At 40.1% G+C, this 23,377-nt stretch overlaps 2 protein-coding genes across 5 annotated transcripts; one reads left to right on the top strand and one right to left on the bottom strand.

Annotated features, from left to right (window-relative positions):
* The first annotated feature begins 373 nt into the window (after window positions 1–373).
* On the top strand, window positions 374–11,664 carry LOC103444249 (putative ALA-interacting subunit 4). Its single transcript, XM_029108652.2, has 8 exons — window positions 374–764; window positions 1,188–1,246; window positions 1,352–1,426; window positions 1,532–1,648; window positions 1,765–1,835; window positions 10,394–10,691; window positions 10,793–11,082; window positions 11,372–11,664. The coding sequence occupies exons 1-8, from the start codon at window positions 698–700 to the stop codon at window positions 11,433–11,435; spliced, it is 1,041 nt and encodes a 346-aa protein (XP_028964485.1). The 5' UTR covers window positions 374–697; the 3' UTR covers window positions 11,436–11,664.
* Window positions 11,665–17,978: 6,314 nt separating this feature from the next.
* On the bottom strand, window positions 17,979–22,968 carry LOC103444247 (NAC domain-containing protein 54). 4 transcript variants are annotated; one of them, XM_008383168.4, is made up of 7 exons: window positions 22,800–22,968; window positions 22,425–22,707; window positions 20,496–20,779; window positions 20,023–20,379; window positions 19,302–19,763; window positions 19,006–19,093; window positions 17,979–18,890 (listed from the first exon to the last, which is right to left on the bottom strand). In XM_008383168.4, exons 2-7 carry the CDS (start codon window positions 22,579–22,581, stop codon window positions 18,154–18,156), a joined length of 2,085 nt encoding a protein of 694 aa, XP_008381390.3. In that variant the 5' UTR covers window positions 22,582–22,707; window positions 22,800–22,968; the 3' UTR covers window positions 17,979–18,153. The 4 variants fall into 4 exon arrangements, with proteins under 4 accessions (XP_008381390.3, XP_070661247.1, XP_008381391.3 ...); XM_070805146.1 differs by having other exon boundaries at window positions 20,502–20,779; window positions 22,425–22,613; XM_008383169.4 differs by having other exon boundaries at window positions 20,502–20,779; window positions 22,800–22,936.
* Window positions 22,969–23,377: the final 409 nt, after the last annotated feature.

The raw sequence follows: 23,377 nt of genomic DNA, 5'->3' as shown, positions 1-23,377 counted from the left end.
TTGGTCATTAGGTAACCAATGAATGTATGGTTACTAACATTTGATTTGATATCAAGAGTAGAGACTAAACAAATGAGTAAGCATCTGAATCATCTGTTACTTAGTGACCAAAATAATGGAACTCAAATCCGAAAATCATTTCCGATAAAGAGAAAAGCCAGCGTTTAGAATTACCACAACCGAAAATAAATTAGTAAATTAAAAAGAATAGGATAAAAAGAAGAAAAAGGGACATCAACCTCTCGATGCAGTCCGATGAAAAGGTCGATAGAGTGCCTAAGAATAAACATACATGAATGGTGGGACGACTAGTTCGAGATTTAGGAGCTACAAGACCGGTGTTGCGCTCATGCAAAATGAAAAAAAAAACAACCAAAATACAACACTCTACCCACATCATATCCTTCGTTCCATTGTTTTTCCCTAACAACCTTCCGCACCAAATCACCAATCAACTACCCAAAAAAGAAACAAAAATACCAAAAAAAAAAACATTAAAAAAATATAAAACAAGGGTGGGTTGGAATATCAGATTAACGAACAAAGAGCAAAAGTTTTGTTTCTTCCCATGCTTCCAAATTTGCTGGAGAACAAAGGAAGTTACCAAATTTTCAAAAGGGTTGTTTCCAATTTTACTTAATCGATCAAATATTTTGTGTGAATAACAGTGGCATTGTAGAGAGAGGGGATCGTGGAGATGGATGCAAAAGATGGAGCCTCGGATTTAACTTCCTCTACCAAAAAGAAGTCCAGAAGACCCAAATGTTCGTTCATACCTTTCTAACTGCCCTTTTGTTTCATTTTCCCTCTGTGTTGCATAAATGCATGTGTCTTATAAAATGAATATTTTCAAACATAAGCCGGAAGTTCCGTGAATTTGTCACGCACTATTTCTGTGTACAAATCGTCCATAATCATGTGGAGCCAAGCATCTCTCTTCTTCAAATTTCATTGCTCTGTTTTGTGTTAACATTTATTTGGACGCTTGATTGTGTAATTTGTTTGATTTGTGGAGGAACCCCAACCCGACCAACATATTTCTATATATTTATGAAACAGATAAAAATAGATGCAGTTGGATTGTCATTGTGCATTATGAATTGTTCAATCCACTCCTTTTCCGTTGGCGTTTAAGCGTTATTCTAACCAAAGTAATATGCTTGGTGCATTGTTATGATGCATTTCAGATTCCCAGTTCACACAGCAAGAGCTTCCAGCTTGCAAACCAATTTTAACACCAGCATGGGTATAGGTTACCCTACATTTTGATGAATTTTTCTTTTCAGTTGCAGGTTTTGCCTTCAGTTTTGTGTGTTTTGGTTTCTTAATATGTTTCCATTTCGGATTTCAGGTCATACTAATATTTGTTGCAATCGGCATTGTCTTTTTACCAATTGGATTTGCTTCCTTATTTGCATCAGAGCATGTAATATATCTTCGTTTCCTTTATGTAGTGCTTATCATGAAGTTGGCTGGTGGCGGCTGATTATTGTTGAGCCTGAAACCAAACTTTGCCTTGTTTAACATGCAGGTGGTGGAAATCGTCGACCACTATGATAAAGATTGCGTTCCTCCTAATTATGTGGATAATAAGCTTGCATATATTCAGAGTAGTAAAACTAACAAGACATGTATTAGGAGAGTGACTGTAAGTCCAATCCTCTGCCAGTGTTGAGTTTAGGCTAATTTTGCAAAGTGTTTCTCTGCTTTTCTAGGATGATGATACATGCTACTAAAAATGTGCATTTACCGGTGGTTTTTCAGATTCCAAAACAAATGAAATCTCCCGTTTACATTTACTACCAGCTTGATCACTTCTATCAGAATCATCGCCGGTATGTAAAAAGTGTGGATGCAAATTTTCTCCGCTTCAATCTTGGACGATTTTGCACCTACAAAACAACTAGCACCTTAAGTTAAGGCCAAGAGCCTTACGCGCCCACGATGAATGGGGGGGCTTTGGCCGAAGAACCTCCGATGCCAAAGTTAGAATTTTAGAGAGAAATAGTGTTTAGAATATTTGGGATTTTTTGTAAGAGAATTGGAACTAGTGTTTTGTGAAAATGGGACCCAATTTATAGGAGAGGAAATGGTGATTTATTTTGGGGGGTTATGGAGATAATGGGCTAGTTATTTTGGGGAGTTATGGAAATAATTGGCTAGTTAATTAGCAAATAGTAATAACCTAATTAACTAGCTATTTGAATGTCATAAAAAGGGGGAGAAAATGGCAGCAACAAACAGAAAATAAAGGGCATGGCCGGCCCTAGTGGGGTTTTGGTTATAATTTGGAGGTTTAGTTGATAATTAAGGGATTGATTAGGTAATTAATCCCTTAATTAGTCAATTTTAGGAAATATGAAAGGAATAAGTATATTATTTAGCTAATTGATTAGCTAAATAATGAAATGGGAAATATATGAATAAATTAGGTTTTAAGTTGATACCTATTTTGGGTACTTTTGACTTGGTTGAAGGATAATTGTCTGCTGATTGCACGTAGGAATCCCGGTATACCTCAAGGGTAGTTTTGTCTTTTTTTGTCAAAAATCCACGTGTCGCCTTGTGATTATTTTTGGCTCCACAAATGCCCCCACACCTGTTGGGCTGCTTGTAGGAAAGGGCAACAGGTGTAGAGATTTTCTTGCTTTAGGAAACTTAAGACTGTTTCCTATTTTCATGTTGATTCTCTCTTTAAATGGAAATTAGATCCTTCTAGGAAAGGGAAATAAATTTCTCTCCAAGCCTATTTAATTCCACCTTAAGTGGGTTATTAAATCAACTTTGGAGAGCGATTTATTCTACCCAACAAGAGAGAGAAAGTTAGAGGATATTTGTTCCCCCTCATCTAGCAATTTTCTACATCTTGCCCGTGCAAAGGACCGTCTTTCGTTGATTTCTTCGTCTTCTCCGTGCCGCACCGATGTAAGAAAAATTTAATTTTTCTTGCCTTCTTCTTGGATAGTGCTATTGCAGGGCAGCCGTCGGGGTGGTGCGGCACGTCGGCTGGCAGGGGCCAGGAGTTGGCTTGGCATGGGTTGAGGAGATGTCGTGGCAGGGACCACTGCTTGGGTAGATTGGCTTGGCTTGAGCCAAGGGTAGCTTGTGCAGCTGGGGTCGAGGATTGTGGCACTGGGGCGCAGTGCTAAGCGAGCCGCATGGCTCATGTCCTTTGGGCTCTTGGACCTGACTCGGGCCAGGCTGGTGATTGAGAGAAATAAGGAGATTGCGGGTCTCATGGGCTGCTGAAATGTTGGGCATGCAGGCCTCCTGCCTGCTGGAATGCTGGGTTGAGCTCCCTTGCTGAGTACATGAATGTCGTTGGCTGCTTAGTCCTCTTTGCTGAAAGAAATGTGGGCTGCTCCAGAAAGAGGAGGTAAAGATGATCAAGGCAGATGCATTGGCTCGTCTGATCGCTGTCATGGAGCTTACTATGAATGAAGATGGAAAGAAGAGATCTTCCCCGCCTGCTCATGAGATGCCAGTTAAGAAAAAACTAAAGACTTCTTCTGCTGCTTTTGAGGGTCCGCTTGCTACTGAGAGGTATGTGATTGACATTTTTCTTCCAATGGGAAGAAAAATAAGGCTGCTAGATCTGAGCATGTGGCGTCTTCCATGTTGAGAAATGCTAGTACAATTGTGGATAAGATTGCTCAGCGTAAAGGTTTTATCATGCCCCTAGTGCCGAAGTCTGTACCAGGACGTTCTTTGGGAGCCAAGTTCGGTTCACCTTTGTAGAGACTTGCTATTATGAAGAGTGGTAAGGTGGACTCTGCTGCTAAAGTGGCGCCAAAGCCTGCTCCCTTTGCTGCTGAGATTGATTCGCCTCAGATTCAAGATCGTAAGCTTGCAATTTCTGAGCTTCGTTTTGCTGCTTATGCTAAGAAGGGAATGGATGAGCTTCTCTATTTCTCCAGAAGACTTGCTTGCTTTTATTTTTAAGGCTTCCATTGGTGAAGTAGTTGGAGAAGTTAGTGCCCAGACTGGGGCAGCCGGGGGTGAAGCGCCGAATGAAGGTGTGGCGACCGAGTAGTCGTGGGATGTCCAAGCTGCTGTAGTGTAATATTTTAGGTAGCCTTTAGGATTTTCTTTGTTTTTCCTTGTAGCTCTTGTTTTGCTTGAACTCTTTCGGCCTTTACTAGTTGTTTATAAACATGTTTTCCTTCGTTTTTCTTCATCTTCACTTCTTTTGTTCATGCCCTAACCTTTAGACTTGATAGACCAGTGGCAAGCATGCTACTTTTTTATAAGCAGACAAGCTCGCGTAGCCTATGCAGCCGTAGGTGTTGGTGTAGAACTTTGCAAAGTTGTTAGCCATAGGGTTGGCAGCCGGATGCCTTACTTACAGTAGCAGACAAGTCCGCGTAACCACTAGGTTGTTAACCTTGACTTTCTTCAATTTCGTAGGTTGCGTAGCAAGTATCACAACACTTTAGGACTTGGTGTAGGTTGTTCCGCGCTTGGCAGAGGTGAAGCTTATCGACTACGTAGCATGTCGGCAGTGGATAAAACTTCGTATATGCGCGCTAGCTTGTTTAACCTTTCACAAGAATGTGCAGTTGCATAAGTCTAGCACGGCTTTACTGCTCGAAGGGCAAGCCGTAGGCAGTCTTCTGGAATCCGTAGGCTACCTTAGCGCACTCGGTAGCAGCTTTAGGATTCCAGGGCAGCCGTCCATCGAATGTACTGCGTAATGTGCCCTCTCCGTCTCTAGGGCCCGGTTCCCCACGGATTAGGCCAAGAGACCCAAAATCCTTCAGTTAGCTAAGCCTTGAAAAAGACCATTGCGGCTACTTCTAGGAATCCCGGCGCAAGCCATCGTGCATCTAGTTATACTAGGGCAGCCAGGCTCATCCACGTCTGGATATTCGGAGTGTAAAGTTTATCCTCTCATCTTGGAGAGCTGACCCATATGGGTGTCGGGGAATTGGTTTACCCTCTCGCACTGGAGAGCAATTAGTTTACCCTCTCGCACTGGAGAGCATGGTTGGTCCCTCGGGGGGCGCAATTCCTGCGATGGGTCCCTAAGAAGGGCACAGTCTTCTTTTGAAGTACCGGAGTGATCAGTTGTTATAAGCATGCAGCCGAGCCAAGTTGTGATTACTTCTGAATTCCTCATTGAAAAACGAGTGAAACGAACGAGAACTTAGCTGTAAGGTAGAAACTGCATAACAACTGGATAGTCCTCAACTTGTGAGGTGGTGCCCGTCGAGCTTCTTGAGTCTTTGGGCTTTGATGTAGTGGGAGGTCACACATGGTACTTCTTCAGATTGTAGGCGCTCCACTACTTTTCAATCTTTTTATCGTTTCATGGTAGCGGGGGTATAATTACTCTTGCCGCCTATTCTGCTGAGCTTGTACAGACCTTCCCAGATGAGATCCATCTTTTTGGATGTTTTGGCCTGCCTATTGCCTTGAGGATATCTCGGCATGGACATATGCTGCTTGATACCATATTTTTTGAAGAACTTCGCCAAATCTTTGCCAACGAATTGCAGGCCGTTGTTGGTGACGATGGATTAAGGGATGCCAAATCGGTAAATGATGTTCCTCCATATGAAGCGCTCTATGTCCGTCTGAATTGTGGTCGTCATGGGCTCTGCTTCCACCTATTTGGTGAAGTAGTCGGTTGCCACGAACCACGGCTGCTCACGAGCCTTTGTAGTTGGATGCGCCGTTGACATGCGAATGCCAGAAATCTCCATTGAGGGAATATGTGCGGCTAAAGTGTGATCGACTGCCTTCGGGCATCGTTGGGCCGAGTTGTTACGTTCGTCAGAAAACTTTGCATCTGCCAGGGTCTACGCCTTTATCGCCGCCGGTTTAGATTCGGCGGAATAGTGCGTCATGATGATGACTGCAGGTAACTGTAGAATACAGGTAGTCGGGCCTCCATCTCTTCTCGCATAATGGTAGAGCTTATTGCTACTTTAGATACCGTCAAACATGCGAATAAGTCCTCCGCTACTTCTAGGGAGGTGATGTCGGGTACTTCTTCAAGTCCTTGAATATGCATTGGCTAGCCTCATCCCAAAGTGCATGCTTCTCTGCTAAAGCAAAAGAGTCTGCCAGAGTTAGATCTTCTTTCATGATCAATTTTCCGAATAGCGGGTGGTCTGCTGGAAGTCCTTTTTGGAAGGCTGCTCTAGTTATCGAGTCGTTGCATCCGACTATTTTTGCTTTCTCTACTTTGAACCTCCTCACATAGTTGCGAAGCGACTCTTTTGGGTTCTTCTTGACGTCGAACAAATGGTCAGACTTCTTTTTGATCGAGCGATAGGATGAATATTCTTTGGTGAAAACCAAAGAAAGTTCATAGAAATTCCGGATGGATTGTGGCAGCAGGGTGTAGAACCAATCTTGCGCCTCGCCTTGTAGAGTGGTGGCGAATATCTTGCACATGAGATCATCGTTGTTTCGATAAAGGATCATTGCACTTTGGTAACGTTTTAAGTGTCTCTCTGGGTCTTCATCCCCTTTGAAAGATGTGAAATGTGGCATGCTGAACTCGCGTGGAGGCTCTGCCTGCTCGATCTCCTCCGTGAAGGGTGACCTGCTTATGTTGGTTATGTTCCGTTGTAGTGCCTCGTCGGTGACCTCGTTGCGTTGGAAATCATGTAATCGCTTGGTCAAGAGTCTCTCTACTTCTTCCTGAATTTGCCTTTGTTGGGGTAGCGGAGCTCTCGGCTGCCCCCAGTCATGACTTGCTAGTCTAGGCTGCTCTTCTATGTGTTTGGCTCGTCTATGCCGCGGATGCAGTGCATGTGGTGCGTTCCTAGTAGGCGAGAAAGTTCTTCGCAGGCTGCTGGTTGAACTTGAGTTGGATTGAGTGACTGCTTCTCTCCGTCCGTCGTGCTGCCTACTCTGATGTGAGGTGGACGGCGCTCCTTGTGGGCTTACCTGCGAATAGACACTTTGCCCGAAAGGTTGTTCATGTTGACTATCAGAGTATGACCCCAACCGTGAATGTATGCTCCTCCGTGGGCCTAGTCGAGAGTGCATGCTCCTTCGCGCTCTAAGACGGGAATGTACACTGCCCAAATGTTCGGCTCATGGCTGGTCGAGTGGCTGCTTGCCGGGACGCTACTAGAAATGTCCGTCTGCACATTGGATCCCGATGCGTTGTAAAAGTTGATTCACCAAGGTTGTCTGTTGTGCAAGGGCGCTCGTCAACTCTATGACTTGTCGAGACAAGTGTTGTTCGCCATTTGGATTGGAAGAGCTTGGAAGGAATGCACCTCATTGGGCAGTGGAAGAGTGGTAGACTCCGAGCGCGAGATTTGAGTTGGGAAATGTCAAATCTGCGAAAAAATATGGTGAGAATGCTCCCGGCTCGATAGTAAGTCTAGATGGTTGAGATAATCTTGGGCCGACTTGGGCTGCTTGGAAAGCCACGGGAGCAGTCTGGGCCTTGAGAGTGGGCTGCTCGTCGGGAGCAGGCTGGGTCACGAGAGCAGACTGCTTGGCAGGAGCAGGTTGGGCGGTGAGAGTGGGCTGCTCGACGGAAGCAGGCTGGACCACGGGAATGGGCTGCTCGTCGGGAGCAGGCTGGGCCACGAGAGCAGGCTGTTTGGCAGGAGCAGGCTGGGCCACGGGAGTGGGCTGCTCGATGGAAGCAGGCTGGGTCACGAGAGCAGGCTGCTTGGCAGGAGCAGGTTGGGCCGTGAGAGTGGGCTGCTCGACGGAAGCAGGCTGGACCACGGGAGTGGGCTGCTCGTCGTGAGCAAGCTGGGTCACGAGAGCAGGCTGCTTGGCAGGAGCAGGCTGGGCCGCGAGAGCAGGTTGCTTGGCGGGAGCAGGTTGGGCCATGGGAGTGGGCTGCTCGACGGAAGCAGGTTGGACCACGGGAGTGGGCTGCTTGTCGGGAGCAGGCTGGACCACGGGAGTGTGCTGCTCGTTGGGAGCAGGCTGGGTCACGAGAGCAGGCTGGGCCACGGGAGTGGGCTGCTCGACGAAAGCAGGCTGCTCAATGCGCGGTGCATGTGAATGCGAGGCTTGGGCTTGGGTCCACGTAAACTTGGATGGCACAGCTTGGGTCGTGGTCTTGGTACCGTGAGCCTTGGATGGCACGGCTCGGGCCGTGGTGAAAGCTTCATGGACCTCGCCACGAATGGCTACCGAAGTAGCCACCGCGGTGGTTCCCATGGTGGCCGTGGTGAAGGCACCATGGACCTCGCCGTGGGTGGCTACCGAGGTAGCCACCGCGGTGGTTCCCATGGTGGAAACTCGTGGTGGTGATGCCGCTCCCCTTATTGTCGCATTTTGCCTCACGGATCTCCGCAATCCCATTTCTTGTATATTAGAATTTTCACTTATGGAATTTTCTAAATTTCTAGCCATTATATTTTGCTTATACATTTTATCAAAGGACCTTTGCAAGTAAAAAATTATAATAATAAGAACGTATGAAAAATATTCAAATGGACTAGAAAATAAAGAAAAAACTTTTTTGTGCGAGAGTCTTCTACGAGTATGGATTTCAACTCTCAATGAAAGCACCAATTTGTGGATGCAAATTTTCTCCGCTTCGATCTTGGACAATTTTGCACCTACAAAACAACTAGCACCTTAGGTTAAGGTCAAGAACCTCACGCGCCCACGATGAATGGGGGGGGCTTTGGCCGAAGAACCTCCTATGCCAAAGTTAGAATTTTAGAGAGAAATAGTGTTTAGAATATTTGAGATTTTTTGTAAGAGAATTGGAACTAGTGTTTTGTGAAAATGGGACCCAATTTATAGGAGAGGAAATGGTGATTTATTTTGGGGGGTTATGGAGATAATGGGCTAGTTATTTTAGGGAGTTATGGAAATAATTGGCTAGTTAATTAGCAAATAGTAATAACCTAATTAACTAGCTATTTGAATGTCATAAAAAGGAGGAGAAAATGGCAGCAACAAACAGAAAATAAAGGGCATGGCCGGCCCTAGTGGGGTTTTGGTTATAATTTGGAGGTTTAGTTGATAATTAAGGGATTGATTAGGTAATTAATCCTTTAATTAGTCAATTTTAGGAAATATGAAAGGAATAAGTATATTATTTAGCTAATTGATTAGCTAAATAATGAAATGGGAAATATATGAATAAATTAGGTTTTAAGTTGATACCTATTTTAAGTACTTTTGACTTGGTTGAAGGATAATTGTCTGCTGATTGCACGTAGGAATCCGGTATACCTCAAGGGTAGTTTTGTCTTTTTTTGTCAAAAATCCACGTGTCGCCTTGTGATTATTTTTTGCTCCACAAAAAGTATCAAGTCAAGTATCATTTTTCATGGAATATGTGGCATGGACATGGAAATGACTATTTGATATAAAATTTTCATGGAAGAGGCCTAGTTTCTGTTTGCTAACATGGTCAAAGAGAAACTGCGAGCTTTAAATTGTGCTCAGCGTAAGCTGGGGAGCCTTAGAATTTTTATGATTTTCAGAAATCTGAGTGCCTAGATATTCCGTAAGTATCTGAAATAAAGTATCTACATATTAATTTGGAAGTGTTTCCGCAAAGCTATTCTCCTCCAGCGACAAGTTATCCACGAGAACAAAACACCAATGAAAGCTTAAGGGTAAAGCAAACAATACTTTCCAACTATTAAAATCCAAATTCCAAACAAGTACTTCAATGGTTTCAATTTTGATGGAACCTTGAAGTGCTTCAAATCGTTTCACCATCTGAATAAGTCTTACAGAGTAAGGTTCCTGGAGGTAAAAGATTGTGGAGGGTGAGAGCATCTGGAAAATACTATTGTGGATGAGAAGAGAGAAGAACGAGATCAGGACTGTTCTGGTACATTAAGATCACTCATGGAGTTGCATATGTAATATCCCGACTTTGACTAGAAGTATTTAAGGTAGGAAAATTCATGAAACCTCTGTTTCTTTTTGCCAGTACCGTGCACCAAACTTCTGAAAACAAACATAAGGTCCCCGTACATACACACTCAATTTCTGTAGGTACTCAAATTTCCTGCAATACGTGGATACGTACGCATAAATGCGAATGATGAACTGTAATTGTTATCTGAAACTAAAAGGAATCCAAAACATAGCGTAGGGGATAGTGTAGGTTATTCTAGAGGGGTATGTTCAACAAGTTAATTATTCTAGAGGGGTATGTTCAACAAGTTAAAACCCTCACCTGCCACCTGATTCGAAATAATGCTCTGTCTAATCAGACTATATGGACAGATGATGCCACCTGATTGACAATTAAAAAGTGGAAAAATATGTAAATATACATGTTGTGCAGGAGATTGGCACCTAATCTTGATTTCCTTTTCCATTAACCCTTTACTGCCTACATCTGTGTAGCATTTTCCCCCATCCCTCTTGTAATTCTGCATTTCTGAATACTATGACTCTGTTTCTTATGTGGCATGTGAAATATTGTATCCAGATATGTTAAAAGTAGAAGTGACGGTCAGTTGCGGAGCAAGTCCAATGAAAAGAAAACAGATACATGTGCTCCTGAACGTTATACAGCAAATGGTGCAATTGTTCCGTGTGGTCTAGTTGCATGGAGTTTGTTTAACGACACATACAAGTTTTCAGTGAATAACAAACAACTAGGGGTCAGCAAAAAGGACATCACATGGAAAAGTGACCCTAAAAAAAAATTTGGCTCGGACGTCTATCCTAAGAATTTTCAGAGCGGAGGTTTGATTGGAGGAGCAAAACTGAATTCTAGCATACCTGTAAATCTTCGCACCTACTTTTTGTCTTATGTTCCCCTTGTTTTATATCCTTGTTATATGTCTTTGAATTTATATTCTTTTCTTGTTGTGCAATCAACCAGCTGAGTGAACAAGAAGATCTTATGGTTTGGATGCGAACTTCAGCACTGCCAACTTTCAGAAAACTATATGGGAAAATAGAAGCGGACCTTGAAGCCGATGACGTAGTAACTGTGACAATAGAGAATAATTATAACACCTACATCTTTGGTGGCAATAAGAAGCTGGTACTTTCAACCGCAAGTTGGATTGGCGGAAAGAATTGTCTACTGGGCATAGCATACCTTACTGTTGGTGGACTGTGTTTGTTCTTGGCTATAAGCTTCTTACTTCTTTATCTCTTCAAGCCAAGGTATGTGAATTGGTTAGTAGGTCTTACAGTTTGCTTATCAACTAAAACTTGGTCGTCTTCAAAACGGTCCGATAATACAACAACAATAAAAAAAATTGTGAAAAGTTCGTGTAGAATATGTATGTGCTGAAGTTTATGGAAAATTATGTTTTTAAATTTGGGGATCAGATGCAAAATGTTTTAGGAATCATTCGTCTTGCTTCGCTTCTGTTTAGGCTGACAACTATTCAGTTGTATCTATGTTCAAGCGAGATGTGCTTGAAAAAAAAAATTCGCCCGTTTTGTGCAGGCCTCTTGGGGATACATCGTACTTGTCTTGGAACAAAGGTGGACCAGGAGGACACATATACTAGAAGTCTGTCTATGGATGTTAGTATCCGCTTCAAGCATTTTTTGGGCAATCTTTTTTGCCATTAGGCTGGCCAGATCGAGATTTATATATGTTTTTCTTTGAATTTTTTTAATTTGTTTTTCTATTTATAGATCTTCAGAACAACCAATTGGTGTAATTATTGCATTGCAGTTGTGTATAATATGAATTTTCAAGCAATGGCATTGCATATATTTTGCGTTTTGAACGAATTGCTAAACTTTGTTTTGGATTACAGACTTGCAGGTTTTCTATTTTTGGGACTTTAAAGCTTCACTACCCCATACTAAAAAAGTTCAAATTAACCTCACAGACTTCAAAACTTTTAGGTCAATTTCGTGAAAGTTTGATTAGGTAACTTTTTTTTTATTGTAGGTAAATTTCATGAAAGTTTGATTGCGTAACTTGCACCATTCAATTTTTTAGGTGAATGTTGTCGATTTACAACAATAATGAAAAGTGAAAACAAAAACGACTATTTTTCCGTTATCAGCCTATTTATATCATGATTATCACGAACAATTGGATCAGCCAAAAAGGGAGTTGGTTAATCATCAATCTTGAAAGAAATTACAAAAGATGTGGTAAAGGTTACGATTAGAACAAAAAATGATACCTTACTTTTTTGTTTGGAATGGCCTCCAACATTTGCAATGGGCAGGCAATGGTGGAATTTTCGGAGGCGTCTTATGCATATCAAAATGTTGGCGTGTGCATATCATGTGAAAGTAACATCCACAAAAGTCAGCCTAAAAAAAGCTAGCTCGGCATAGCACATGATTAAATTTAACGAAATTGTGGATAAAATTGAACTTAAGTTGCATGTTATATATTATTTTAAATATGGGTGGTTAACTTTGCTTAATTTTAGTTTGGGTTGCAAATGCATAAAAGTGAAAAATTAAGGTGTCATTTGTGCAATTTTCCCTTTAGAAAATGGAGATTTTGAGATAATAATCAATGGAGAGTCTTTAAGAAACTTAATAATCCATTTTAATTGTCCATGACAATATTTAAAAAGTAATAATAGTAGTGTTACTTTGGCCGTTGGCCCATGTTACAATAAGAAATTTAACAATGATATTTGAAGAAATTTAACCCTTGTATAGCTTTGAACTTCAAAAACAATTTACTTACCAAAGCAATAGACTGATGGAGCAGAAGAATGTTAAAAAATTTGTAGAAGGAAAACTTCCAGGGCCACAAATTGAAATAGAGAAATGCAACAACCACTTTATTGTTATGCACAAGCTGGTCGTAGGCTCCAAGCAGATAAGATATCCCTATTAGTATCACACATTTCAGAAGTTATGTTCACAACTCCTTCATCCTATACGTTTAGATGCCAATTATGCACAATTTGTCAAGTATACGAAATAATAATCCATTAAAATATAAAGCAAAACAGTAAAGTTACTAGATTAAATCTTAATCCTAGTTTAACAGATGGAATTCAACTCCATCACGTAACGTCTTTTTTTTTTTTTTTTATGTACGTTAAGTAAGTGCAACAAGGCTTTGTACTTAAAAGAGCAAAATTAAATCTTGTAGTATTTACAAAGTAACCGTACATTGCTAAACACTCAGTTGTTGTTGGTATACTCATGTCCTTCTTTATTGTCCCTCTCAATGTCATTTTCACTGCTTGAGTCATTGCTGCTTTCTTTAATCAAGGAATTCCGCTGAGTTGGTGGTTGGCACCCGAGGTCAATAAGTAATGCATCTATTTCAATTTCGGGGACACATTCCATCTCGAATGGTGGTTCAACGATGTGGTTGCTCTATACTCCAAGAAGGTTTCGGGTGATTGCAGAAGAAGCCTCTTGGTGAACATTTTGGTCATCGTCAGTATCCTCATCGTCATCATGCATAGGTAAGTTCAAAATATTTCTATGAAGTATGAATTGTACTACTTTCCAACCACCCCTGATGTTAGTACAGAAAAATCTTCACAACCAAGGTACAATTATCGTACTTCTCAGGGTCGGTGGACGACTCTTCATCCATATTGAGTAAAGTATTAGGGAAAGCATCATTCAATATGTGACACGCCCTGATCCCAACGTCCGAAGGACAGCAGGATGGCCACGTGTTGGTCGACACCCGAGAGTGACTCAATCCATTTAATGAATGCATATGCTGAGAACATGAGAAAACATGCATATAAATTTCACTCAAACTACATAATATAATATTCAAATGCAAACTTTACCAAAATAATATAATAGTATCCAGCCGTCAATAAAAATATAGTGATAATGCATGACATGTTCAGAGCATATATCTAATTCAGAATACAAGCGGAAGGTGCTATTACAAGTGAAGTCAAAGTAGAGAGGATGACGCGGTAACACTGGTAGGGAATGCCTCGTAGCTCGGATCGTATGCCTCATTCATATGTCCTGAGGGGGCGCAAAACAAACATGAGTGGACCAAGTTGATATATAATTAATACTGAAACAGTTATTCATCAACGTAATAACCCCTAAAATTTTATGAAAACTCAATGGTATAATATGTAATAGGTTTCCTGAAAACCCTAGCATGCCATAAAATCTTTCATAAAACATATATCATATAGTGTGTTAACTAGTGGTATCATATATAAGTATCTTCCGGCCGAAGCCATCTACAAATGCCGAACCGAAGCCATATATAAGTATCTCCCAGCCGAAGCCATCTACAAACGCCCAACCAAAACCAATATAAATATCTCCTGGCCGAAGCCATCTACCAACGCCCAGCCAAAGCCATCTACAAACACCCAGCCGACGCCAATATAAGTATCATCGCCCATAGGCAAAACAGTGACCACTAGATAAGCACAAAACATTGAATATAATCTTTCCAACATAATATATATATATATATATCTTATCGAAGCTTAGTAGCTCAAGCATCATATCTCAAAACATCTTCATGGTATATAGTCATCCATCATATATACTACAAAGCTCGTAAAAATCGATAAAGTATGGTATTCCAAAATATTCTAATAAAGCATGATATTTCATAAAGTGTAAATCTAATTTACTCAAAAGCGTTTCGTAAAACATAACCATTAAATCATGTTTTTCATGTATGCATTTCTAATAGTAAAATATGCATTTTAGAACAAGTCCACTCACAAATAATCCGTCATCAAAGAGCTGTGCGAAAAAGGAAATCGCAGTTAATAAATGCACCTAAACACATGAAGGGTTCAATTAATAAAACTATGTCATACCGATTGAATTTCAGAAAATAGATGTCATAAACGGATTCAAGACGTCGAAAAACACAAGGGGGACCTTGGATACCCCCACGCGCAGCCGCAAGGTGGCGGCTCCAGCGGCCATGCGTAGCCGTGGGTCGCCAGAAAGTTGGCTGGAAAAGTCGTTGGCGACGCGTGTGCTCCAAGCACCGGTACGAACAACCTTTCACGTGTGTCCACGCGCAGGCCCACGAATGGCTTGGGTTCCTAGAATTCGACTGGGTTTGGGTTTGGGTTCAACGGGCCAAAGGCCCAAGTTCTACACGGCCCAAAGGCATAGGTTCAAAGGGTTTTGGGTTTGGGTTCTAATGGGGTTTTGGACTTGAAAGCCTGGCCCAAAGGATTGGATTGGGTTAGCTCAATGGGCCGAAGCCCTTGGTTTTGGGTTAAAGGGTTTCAAAAAAGGAAGAGTTTCATACCTATATCACGTCGTGAGGTGGCTATAGTTGGCCGGATTTTGGCTCAAAAGCCACAAAGCTCGCCGGGAAAGTTTATTGGGCTTCTTGGGCTTCACAGAGGAGGAGGGAGGTAAAGAGTCGACACCGGTGGACGTGGTGGTGTAGCCGTCGCCGTTGTTTTCCTCGTTTTGGGTGTGTGGATGTGTGTGTAACTCGGGGAAAAGGAGATAGTGTGCGAGAAAGAGAGAGACTCGGGGGAGAAGAGAGAAGAGAAAATGGATGGGTGGGGGAGCTACCACGTGGCAGTCCAAGAGAGAGAGTGTTAAGAGAAAATCCAAGAGGGAATCCGAATTAGGTAAAGGATAGGGGACACAAAGGTAATTTCATAAATTTTAAAATGTGAAATTACAATTAACTTTGGGGTGGGGTTTCACAATATGTCCATCACTTGGTCGTCATTAACATGGAAATATGTAGAATGTTCATGCCAAACTTTCCAACTCCCGGAACATGTTGACGTTGTAATGGGCAATTCTCAATGATAAGTTCAATTGGAGTAAGTGTGTACCATCCCATTTGAATACAAGTGAAATTGGACTTCGTCCACTGTCATCTAAACACAATTATTATATTTCACGCAAGGACACCTATTATGATTCTAAGCACTGACATGGTTGCTTACAAATTAAATAAAATTGACAATCCCATCCAAATATTAACTTCTATTTTGCAGACTGATCCACTCCTTGTCTATTGCGCCTATATTTAGATAATTTAGTCATCATAATGATTTCAAATACACTTCATTGCCCCCTTTTGCCTTCGGCAATGATCATGTCCCGTTTGAAAGTCCACTTTCCTTGTTGCAGTTTGCGAATCTCTCGACTATTTTTAGTTGTAAAAAAATTGGTAGCATCTCCCCAGGATTCCCTAAGTGCGACGTATATATTACAGCCAAATATCTAGTATGCACTTGAAGAACATTAGGGGAATACGAATTTTTCACAAACAAAACTTAGGCTCATCGCAAACCCAAAACACATACTAGTGCACTCCTGAACTGTCTGAACTGGACAATTCAAGATTCAGTTAGATCGTGGAGTCACATACGGCGTCTACACACACATCCAACAAAATCTCAAACAGGCCTAAGGTGCTTTTCGAATTTATTATACGAATTTAATCAGCATAATTAACTTCGTGTAAATAGTTATGAAATTTTACCGAATTTCATGCCACAAATGAATTAAACAAACTCAAAATTGCACATCATACACAATTCCAGCATATATAAATATCACAATTAAATAAATTCAAACTTACTATTTATAATTAAGAGAAATATACTTTTACTTGAATTTACTTCCAATCCAATCACAAAGCCACACACATCAAAATTAATTAATCACACATTCGAAGAACAAATTAATCAACAAATAAAAATAAACTAACCTTCAATTAATTGGGAGAGGGAGAGATGGAGGAGAGTGTGTGTTTGTGTGTAAGAGAGAGAGGGGCAGGGAGAAGCAGCGGCCGGGAGGGGAGAGTCATCATACAATTTATACACCGCCGTCAAGTATAGCATCGTTTACTTCTCTTTTTAAACCCGTCAGTGTGGTCCTTAAAACGACATAATGAAAGCTTTAGTCGACGGAAGAATGCGTCGGGCAACTCCGCTTAGCTGACAGAACCTAGTTTCATCCCACAAGCCTCAACGAATTTCGTGCCAAGTTTCTTCTTAGTGCCAAAAACTTGGCCGACGAAATTATTCTTGCCTTGCTACAATCTTCTGTCTCCTAAAGGTTTCCAAATGTTATCAATGTTCGCCCTACTAACTAAAGTAAAACCTAGCTAGCTTAGTATTACTATATAGTATAATATATTTCAATGAATCCTAAATCTCTCCTCTTTCTTCTGTTTCAATTTTCAACCCTTCTGGTGACTCCTTGTCGTTCACTTCTCTAAGGCATCTGGGAACGTGGAGTGTTTTTGTATAAAAGTTATCGGGTGCTCTAACTTCTTTTTCGTATCTTTTTCACACCTTTTGCCCGACGAATGCATTTTACCCGTTCAAATGGGGTCGTCACCTAAAGATTCTCAGAAAAACCAAAACGGCGTCCAGGTTTGACCGACCAAGTGTTTTATTCTATCGGGCTTATGACCTTTGCCCAACGGAGTTAGTTTCCATCGTGCAAAGTTTAGTCGGGCAAGCTGTTAATTCTAGTAGTAATTGTAATAGTGGAATTCATGACAAGGACCATTAAGAGAAAGGATGGGTGTTTTATAATTTGTAACTCCCACAATTGACTTCAATTATAAAATAAAAGAAATGGATTAACTACAAGGGTAATGCTAGGTATACCAAAATTTACAAATTAAATGATGTGTCACAAATATGAAATAAGCACGTTAATCAACACTTAAACAATAATCTAATCATTAACAACCATATCATTTGATTTACAAAATTTAGTTTATAAATTTGGTCTCCCTATCATTAACCTAACTAGAAACATAATGGGTTGTAAAGTTCTCTGATTCAAAACACAACTAGCACATTTGAGGGGATCAAATAACTTGCCAAAGTAATTGAAAGGAAAACAAATGGCTACACATATTTGTATCCCAGTCTCCACTATGGGGATATTATAGGTAATTTCAGTGGTTTTAGCGTCAATCTAAAAAACCAAATATAATAGCAAATAATGAAACTAGTGATTTCCCACATTATACGTGTAAGGAGAAAAACTTGTGTAGAGCTTAGCTTACCATTAAACTTTGTTAAGTAATACTACTATCAAATCAAAATTTGCCATGTATTATAATTACATGGTCAGAAAGTATGCTCCCCTCTGGCATGATTAAGAAAGTAAAATGAAAACAAGGAAATCTCTTTTAGTATAAATCAATATCAACTCTTACATGATTTTATGTCAATTTAAAATACATATTGTGAAGATATATTTGAACTTATAGCTATGGGTTAGGCTGAATTATCCCCTCTCCCAAACAGACAAACTATTGTTAGAACCGAAATAAAATGGTTGAGTTCAAGAGGGAATTACATTGTGGTTAACCCACATGGTACCAAGAGCCAAAGAAACTGTGAGGAAAATCCCCATCTTCTTCAGAAACACGCTACAAGTACTCCCATCTCTTATATTAACCAAGCAAACCTTTTCTTTTTTGTTGCTCCACTTAATTAATCCAAGTCCTTCCTTCTTGCTAATGTTAGAATTGCCTTTTTCTTCCACAATCGTTGCAGTTGTAGTTGTGGTGAAGGCATCCATCAATTTCTCATCTTCCATATGTTGCCCAAGATAGATGATCATGTGCATCAATATAAGTGTAACTGCACAAACAAGAGTGCTTGCAATTTTCCTCCATGGCTTTGTTGATTTGGCAATTCCGTCAAACTTTTCCATCACAAGTTCCTTGAACCTCTCAAAGAAAGAACCTCTATCCTTGGACTTTGTTTGTGTAACAACTCTCTCTACCAAAAGGTTCTGGCCGAACACTGGGTTTAGATGGACCTTAACTGTTTGTGAAGGCACTAACTGGTGAAAGAATGTTTCAGCCACCTGCCGAGTTGAAACAAACATGCCGTGATTAACTTGAACTTCTTCGATGACTTCGAAGCTTGGAGAAGTTGAATAGTCATCCATGTTTCCATCATGGAGGAAGTTCTCGTTCGGGTCTTCATTGATGAAACTAAGTGAGAAATCATCATCGTTTGCCTCATTATCATTGAGTTCCTTGATTATGCCACTACGATGCCCAGGTCCTCCTGTAATCGTATCTTTAATTTGTTAGCCGAAAATAAAGAAGAAATGCAATAACCTAAGCGCAAATTAACCTCGGAGAAGAAAGATAAGAAATACAACTCTTGTGTATATATATACCTTGAGCCTCATAATGTTGCTCTTCTTCTTCCCTACGAAAAGATGAAATGTTTTCTATTGGAATTATCTTGTGTTCCTCCGTGAAGCTCTATCCAATATCAGAAAAGGAGAATGTATATTAATATCAAGAAATATCAAATAAAAGTAATGCATTTCAATGGAAACCTAGCACTAGGGTTAGCAAGAGATCATTGACTTTTAGTCAAACTGCACTTTCAATAAGCTGGTTTTATATTTTTATGCAAGCCAAGTCTGATGGATGGTAAGTTGATAAGTTAAATTGTAAATTAATGTACCTTCTCCAGATCTTTGTCTGACATTCCTATCCACCTTAGGTTCTCAGCTGTATTCTCCATCCTAAAATCATCCTTCAGGTCTCCAATCTCGATTGACCGTGTATACGAATTTCCCCATGTTTTTTGATCCACATATCTCATAGAATTCAAGTGATCAGTAATCTGATTATAATGTGCATCTCGATCAACCATAAAGCTAAAGTCATTGGCTGGAGGAGCGTAGTTTCCACCCCATGTCTGATCCACATGATTACTGGATTGATTGACCATTTCTTGAGAAACATGTGCAACTGAAAGAATTTCCTGCAAAGCATCAGTTTCAGTACTTGTGGTGTCAAGTGCAGGATTTGAGTATTGCATCGTTTTGAAGTCGTTGAGTCCAACTTGAGGGAAATCCTCCACTTCTAATGGAGGAGGTGAGAGTCGATGCTGCAGCCTTGCACACTCTAATGCTATGTCAACCTGCAAATAGGACGTATGTTGTTAAATATAAACATACGATTCTTATTTGAATTTTTGTACGGTTTAAATTAGTAATTTATTTTTTAAAACTATTACAATAATTTAGGAAATGGGAGTTACGAACCCGGGATTCATGGATAGAAATCTAACAGCCTATTCACTAGGACATTGGACCACTTCTTTTATAATAACATGGCGAAATTTGTAGTACGTAATTTCTCTATAGAACTTTATATATTGACATAAAAATTAGTAATACCTTAGATGGAGGGTATGAAATGTTTTCATGATTGGGAAATGGAGAAAATGAGGACGAGCAATTAAATGCCTTTTTCGATAAGAACTGTGTCCATTTTCCATCTCTTTTTCTACCCATGTCATCAAGTGAATTTTTATGAACAAAGTTTGGTGATGAAGAGCATGCATTATGCATTTGCATCGGATAACTTGAGCTCTCGAAATCTTCACATCTTCCTCCATCAGAATATAGTTCATTAACGCTGGATGAGTGGTCACTGGTCAGCTGGTAATTGGTAGTACTTGTGCCACCGTAATGCTCTCCTATCTTTGGCCCCGTTGCAGTCTTCTTAAAAATACGACATAGCGCATACGCGTCCTGTACATGCATATATATGTTTAAAATTATATATAATTAATTTGCACGAGGGTTTTATTACCATGAAATTTAATTCAAATTAATTGTGAATTTTGAGAAAGAATTAGAAAAAGAACCTGAACCTGCAAGCCTTGTGCAGTTTCACACTCCCTCTCGTCGAGGCGATATTCATGCATAACCCAATTGGTTCGAATGCCATGGGGTGCTCTTCCCCTGTAATAAACTAGGGTTTTCTTCATTCCAACCGCACGCGTCTGTGAGTTTACCTTGCGGTCCTTTCCCGTTGCCTTCCAGTATCCAGCTTTAGTAGCACGATTGGTCCTCGATCCGTTAGGGTACTTTCGATCTCGTGGACTGAAGAAATACCACTCCAGATCTTTGCTGGGCAATAATGACTTTCCTGTATATTTGTTAATATTTCAGTTTGGCTGCTTTTCGTAGATGATTTATTAAAAACACCATAACATTGTACAATGACAGCATTGCCAATGCATTTGTAAGAGTAAGTTCAAGCAGAGAAAGAAATTATCGGGAGACCACATGCATGATCTGCTACTCAGATAATTTAATTATTGATGTGATACATAGATGTCATGAAAACATAGTACAAAATTGTGGTCTCCTCAGTATTATTCCCTTAAAAATAACAACAAAAATAATAATCATACCAATGACATATGCAAATATTAATAAAAACACACTCATTTGGAAGAGAAATTCTCACCAAGACATAGTCCCAATGACATCATCTATATATCTAAAAGATGTTTTATCACGTGTTTATAAAATGAACCATTTATCTAATGAATTGCTGACAAAAGAATATGTCACCATTAGAAGAGCAACCGGAATAAACATACATGCAGGCTAGCAGCATAAAATTCTTGAATTTAAGCCCATGTTGCATGGCTTAGTTATTAACTATTACCAATAATTAAGAACACTCCTTGTGGAAAAGGGTGTGAAGGAAGAAGTGCATGTAAACTTGGAAAGCATTGCTTGGAACCCATACCAGTCGCACACAAAAAGCAATCCTTTTCTTTTTCCATGCTAGCTTTTTGACTTGGTTCTTTCTCTGTCTAACTTTAAAACTTGGTGTTCACAACAGGAACCCTAAAGATCGGTGGACCATGTGTCGGTGGTTTGAAGTTTCTTTACACTCTATTATTATTATTATTATTTAATAAGCGCTAATGGATATTTAAAGGTTAAAAGTTCAGCATATTTGACTCATAAGTAAGGAAGTATTTCATCATTAGTTACCAAAATAAACATGTACTTAATTCATTGTTAAGTAATTGCAATATGCATGTGGTTCAATATCTTGGTTGATAGAATTTTTATTTTATTTTAAAAAAAAAGAATCAGTTGGTTGATTCACCACGGCAATCCACCATTCGGGAAAGGAAGACTCAAAGAGACATTACAGCATTCCCCAATTCACCAATGCCATGAATTGAATCCAACACGTGTTTTGTGGAATACGGGCTTAGAATTTGTCCCCAACTACTGGGCCACCCTGTGATGGTTCTGGTGGATAGAGTGTTGAGTTTCTACTCATACTACCCCCCCCCTCTCCTCTCATAACTTCGAACTCTCCCTCCTTCCCTTAAATATAGTTGAATACAAATAAAGGATAAACATGCCTAAAGGAGGCAAAATATCAAATTCCTTTTATACATAAAACATCGCCCTTAATCAATTTTGAAGTTCCCGTCTTCATTTTAATATTTTGGCATTGGACTGCTATATGTAAACAAATTTATAAATAAGGAATTGTAGGGGAAGTAAACAATTTTAAAGACTCAGGGCCAATTTGAAATTGTTCTGCTTTTAATCAATTATTCAATTATGGAGTCATATCTTCATGTTAATAATTGTTATTTCACCTCAATTAATCATTTCCAAAAATTTGAGCCTAAAACATTAGCTTAGGTACTTGAACAATTAACAAGCTAAGCAGTTAATAAAACAATGAACAAAAAGGGAAAGAAATACACTACTAGAAAAACCATTTTTATAAAGACTGTTCAGAGAGGGAGTACCTGGTAAGTCCCATGGCTCACACTTGTAGAGATCAACTTCAGGGATGACCTCTAATTCGATCTTACGGCCATTAATCTTTCTTTTGAGGTAGTAAGCAACTAATTCCTCATCTGTGGGATGGAACCTAAAACCAGGAGGCAATGAAACAGGAGCCATGTATACAGATGGACCTTCTTCTTGTTCTTCCCCTTGATGATAATAAAAGGGCACAAATGTTAATAGCTAGCTAACTTGGATGACAAATCCCGTCAATAAAAATCAAGAATCGCACCACACAACACCCTGCAACAATCAATCAGCAACAAAACCCTAGTTATTAGAGAATTTATGATTAATACACTATTGTACGTACAATTAAACACGCAAAAACCAACCTTAGCTAGCTAGGAGAGGAAGAAGATGATGAAGAACCAAAGCGGAGAACTGAATGAGAAAGAAACTCGAAAACTTGGGAGAGAGAGAGGTTGGAATGTGTGGGTTGCTTGGGGTTTTGTAAATAAGAGAACAAAAAGGCAACGATGGAAAAAGCAAGCAAATAAAGATGGGGAGGCTGCCACCCCACCCCCACCTGATATTTCCTCTCTAGCTACTTTAACTTTACACATTTCTTTTTCCTCAACCAATCAACATGATCATGATTCCTCCCATCTTTATTTACAAGCTTAATCCATCTCTCTCTCTCTCTCTTTCTCTCTCTCTCTCTCTCTCTCTCTCTCTCTCCATTGATCCCATGCTTCGATCTTGTCCTTTCTTGGAACCTATTGTCCACGTTTGGAGTCTTAACGGAGGCATTACTGGCCTTTTCTGCAAACAAGTATATTTTCTTAACGAGAAATCGTGGAAACGAATTTCGGCGGCGTTATAACTCAAGACTGTCCTTTTCACATGCTCATCCCCAACATTCCTTCCTCTCTTTTTGTTTCTAATAAGAACCGATTGGAAAACTAATCAG

This window comes from Malus domestica, chromosome 09 (genome assembly GCF_042453785.1).
Source record: "Malus domestica chromosome 09, GDT2T_hap1".
In the NCBI taxonomy this organism is placed as follows: domain Eukaryota; kingdom Viridiplantae; phylum Streptophyta; class Magnoliopsida; order Rosales; family Rosaceae; genus Malus; species Malus domestica.
This window is presented reverse-complemented; position numbering and strand designations above follow the sequence as displayed.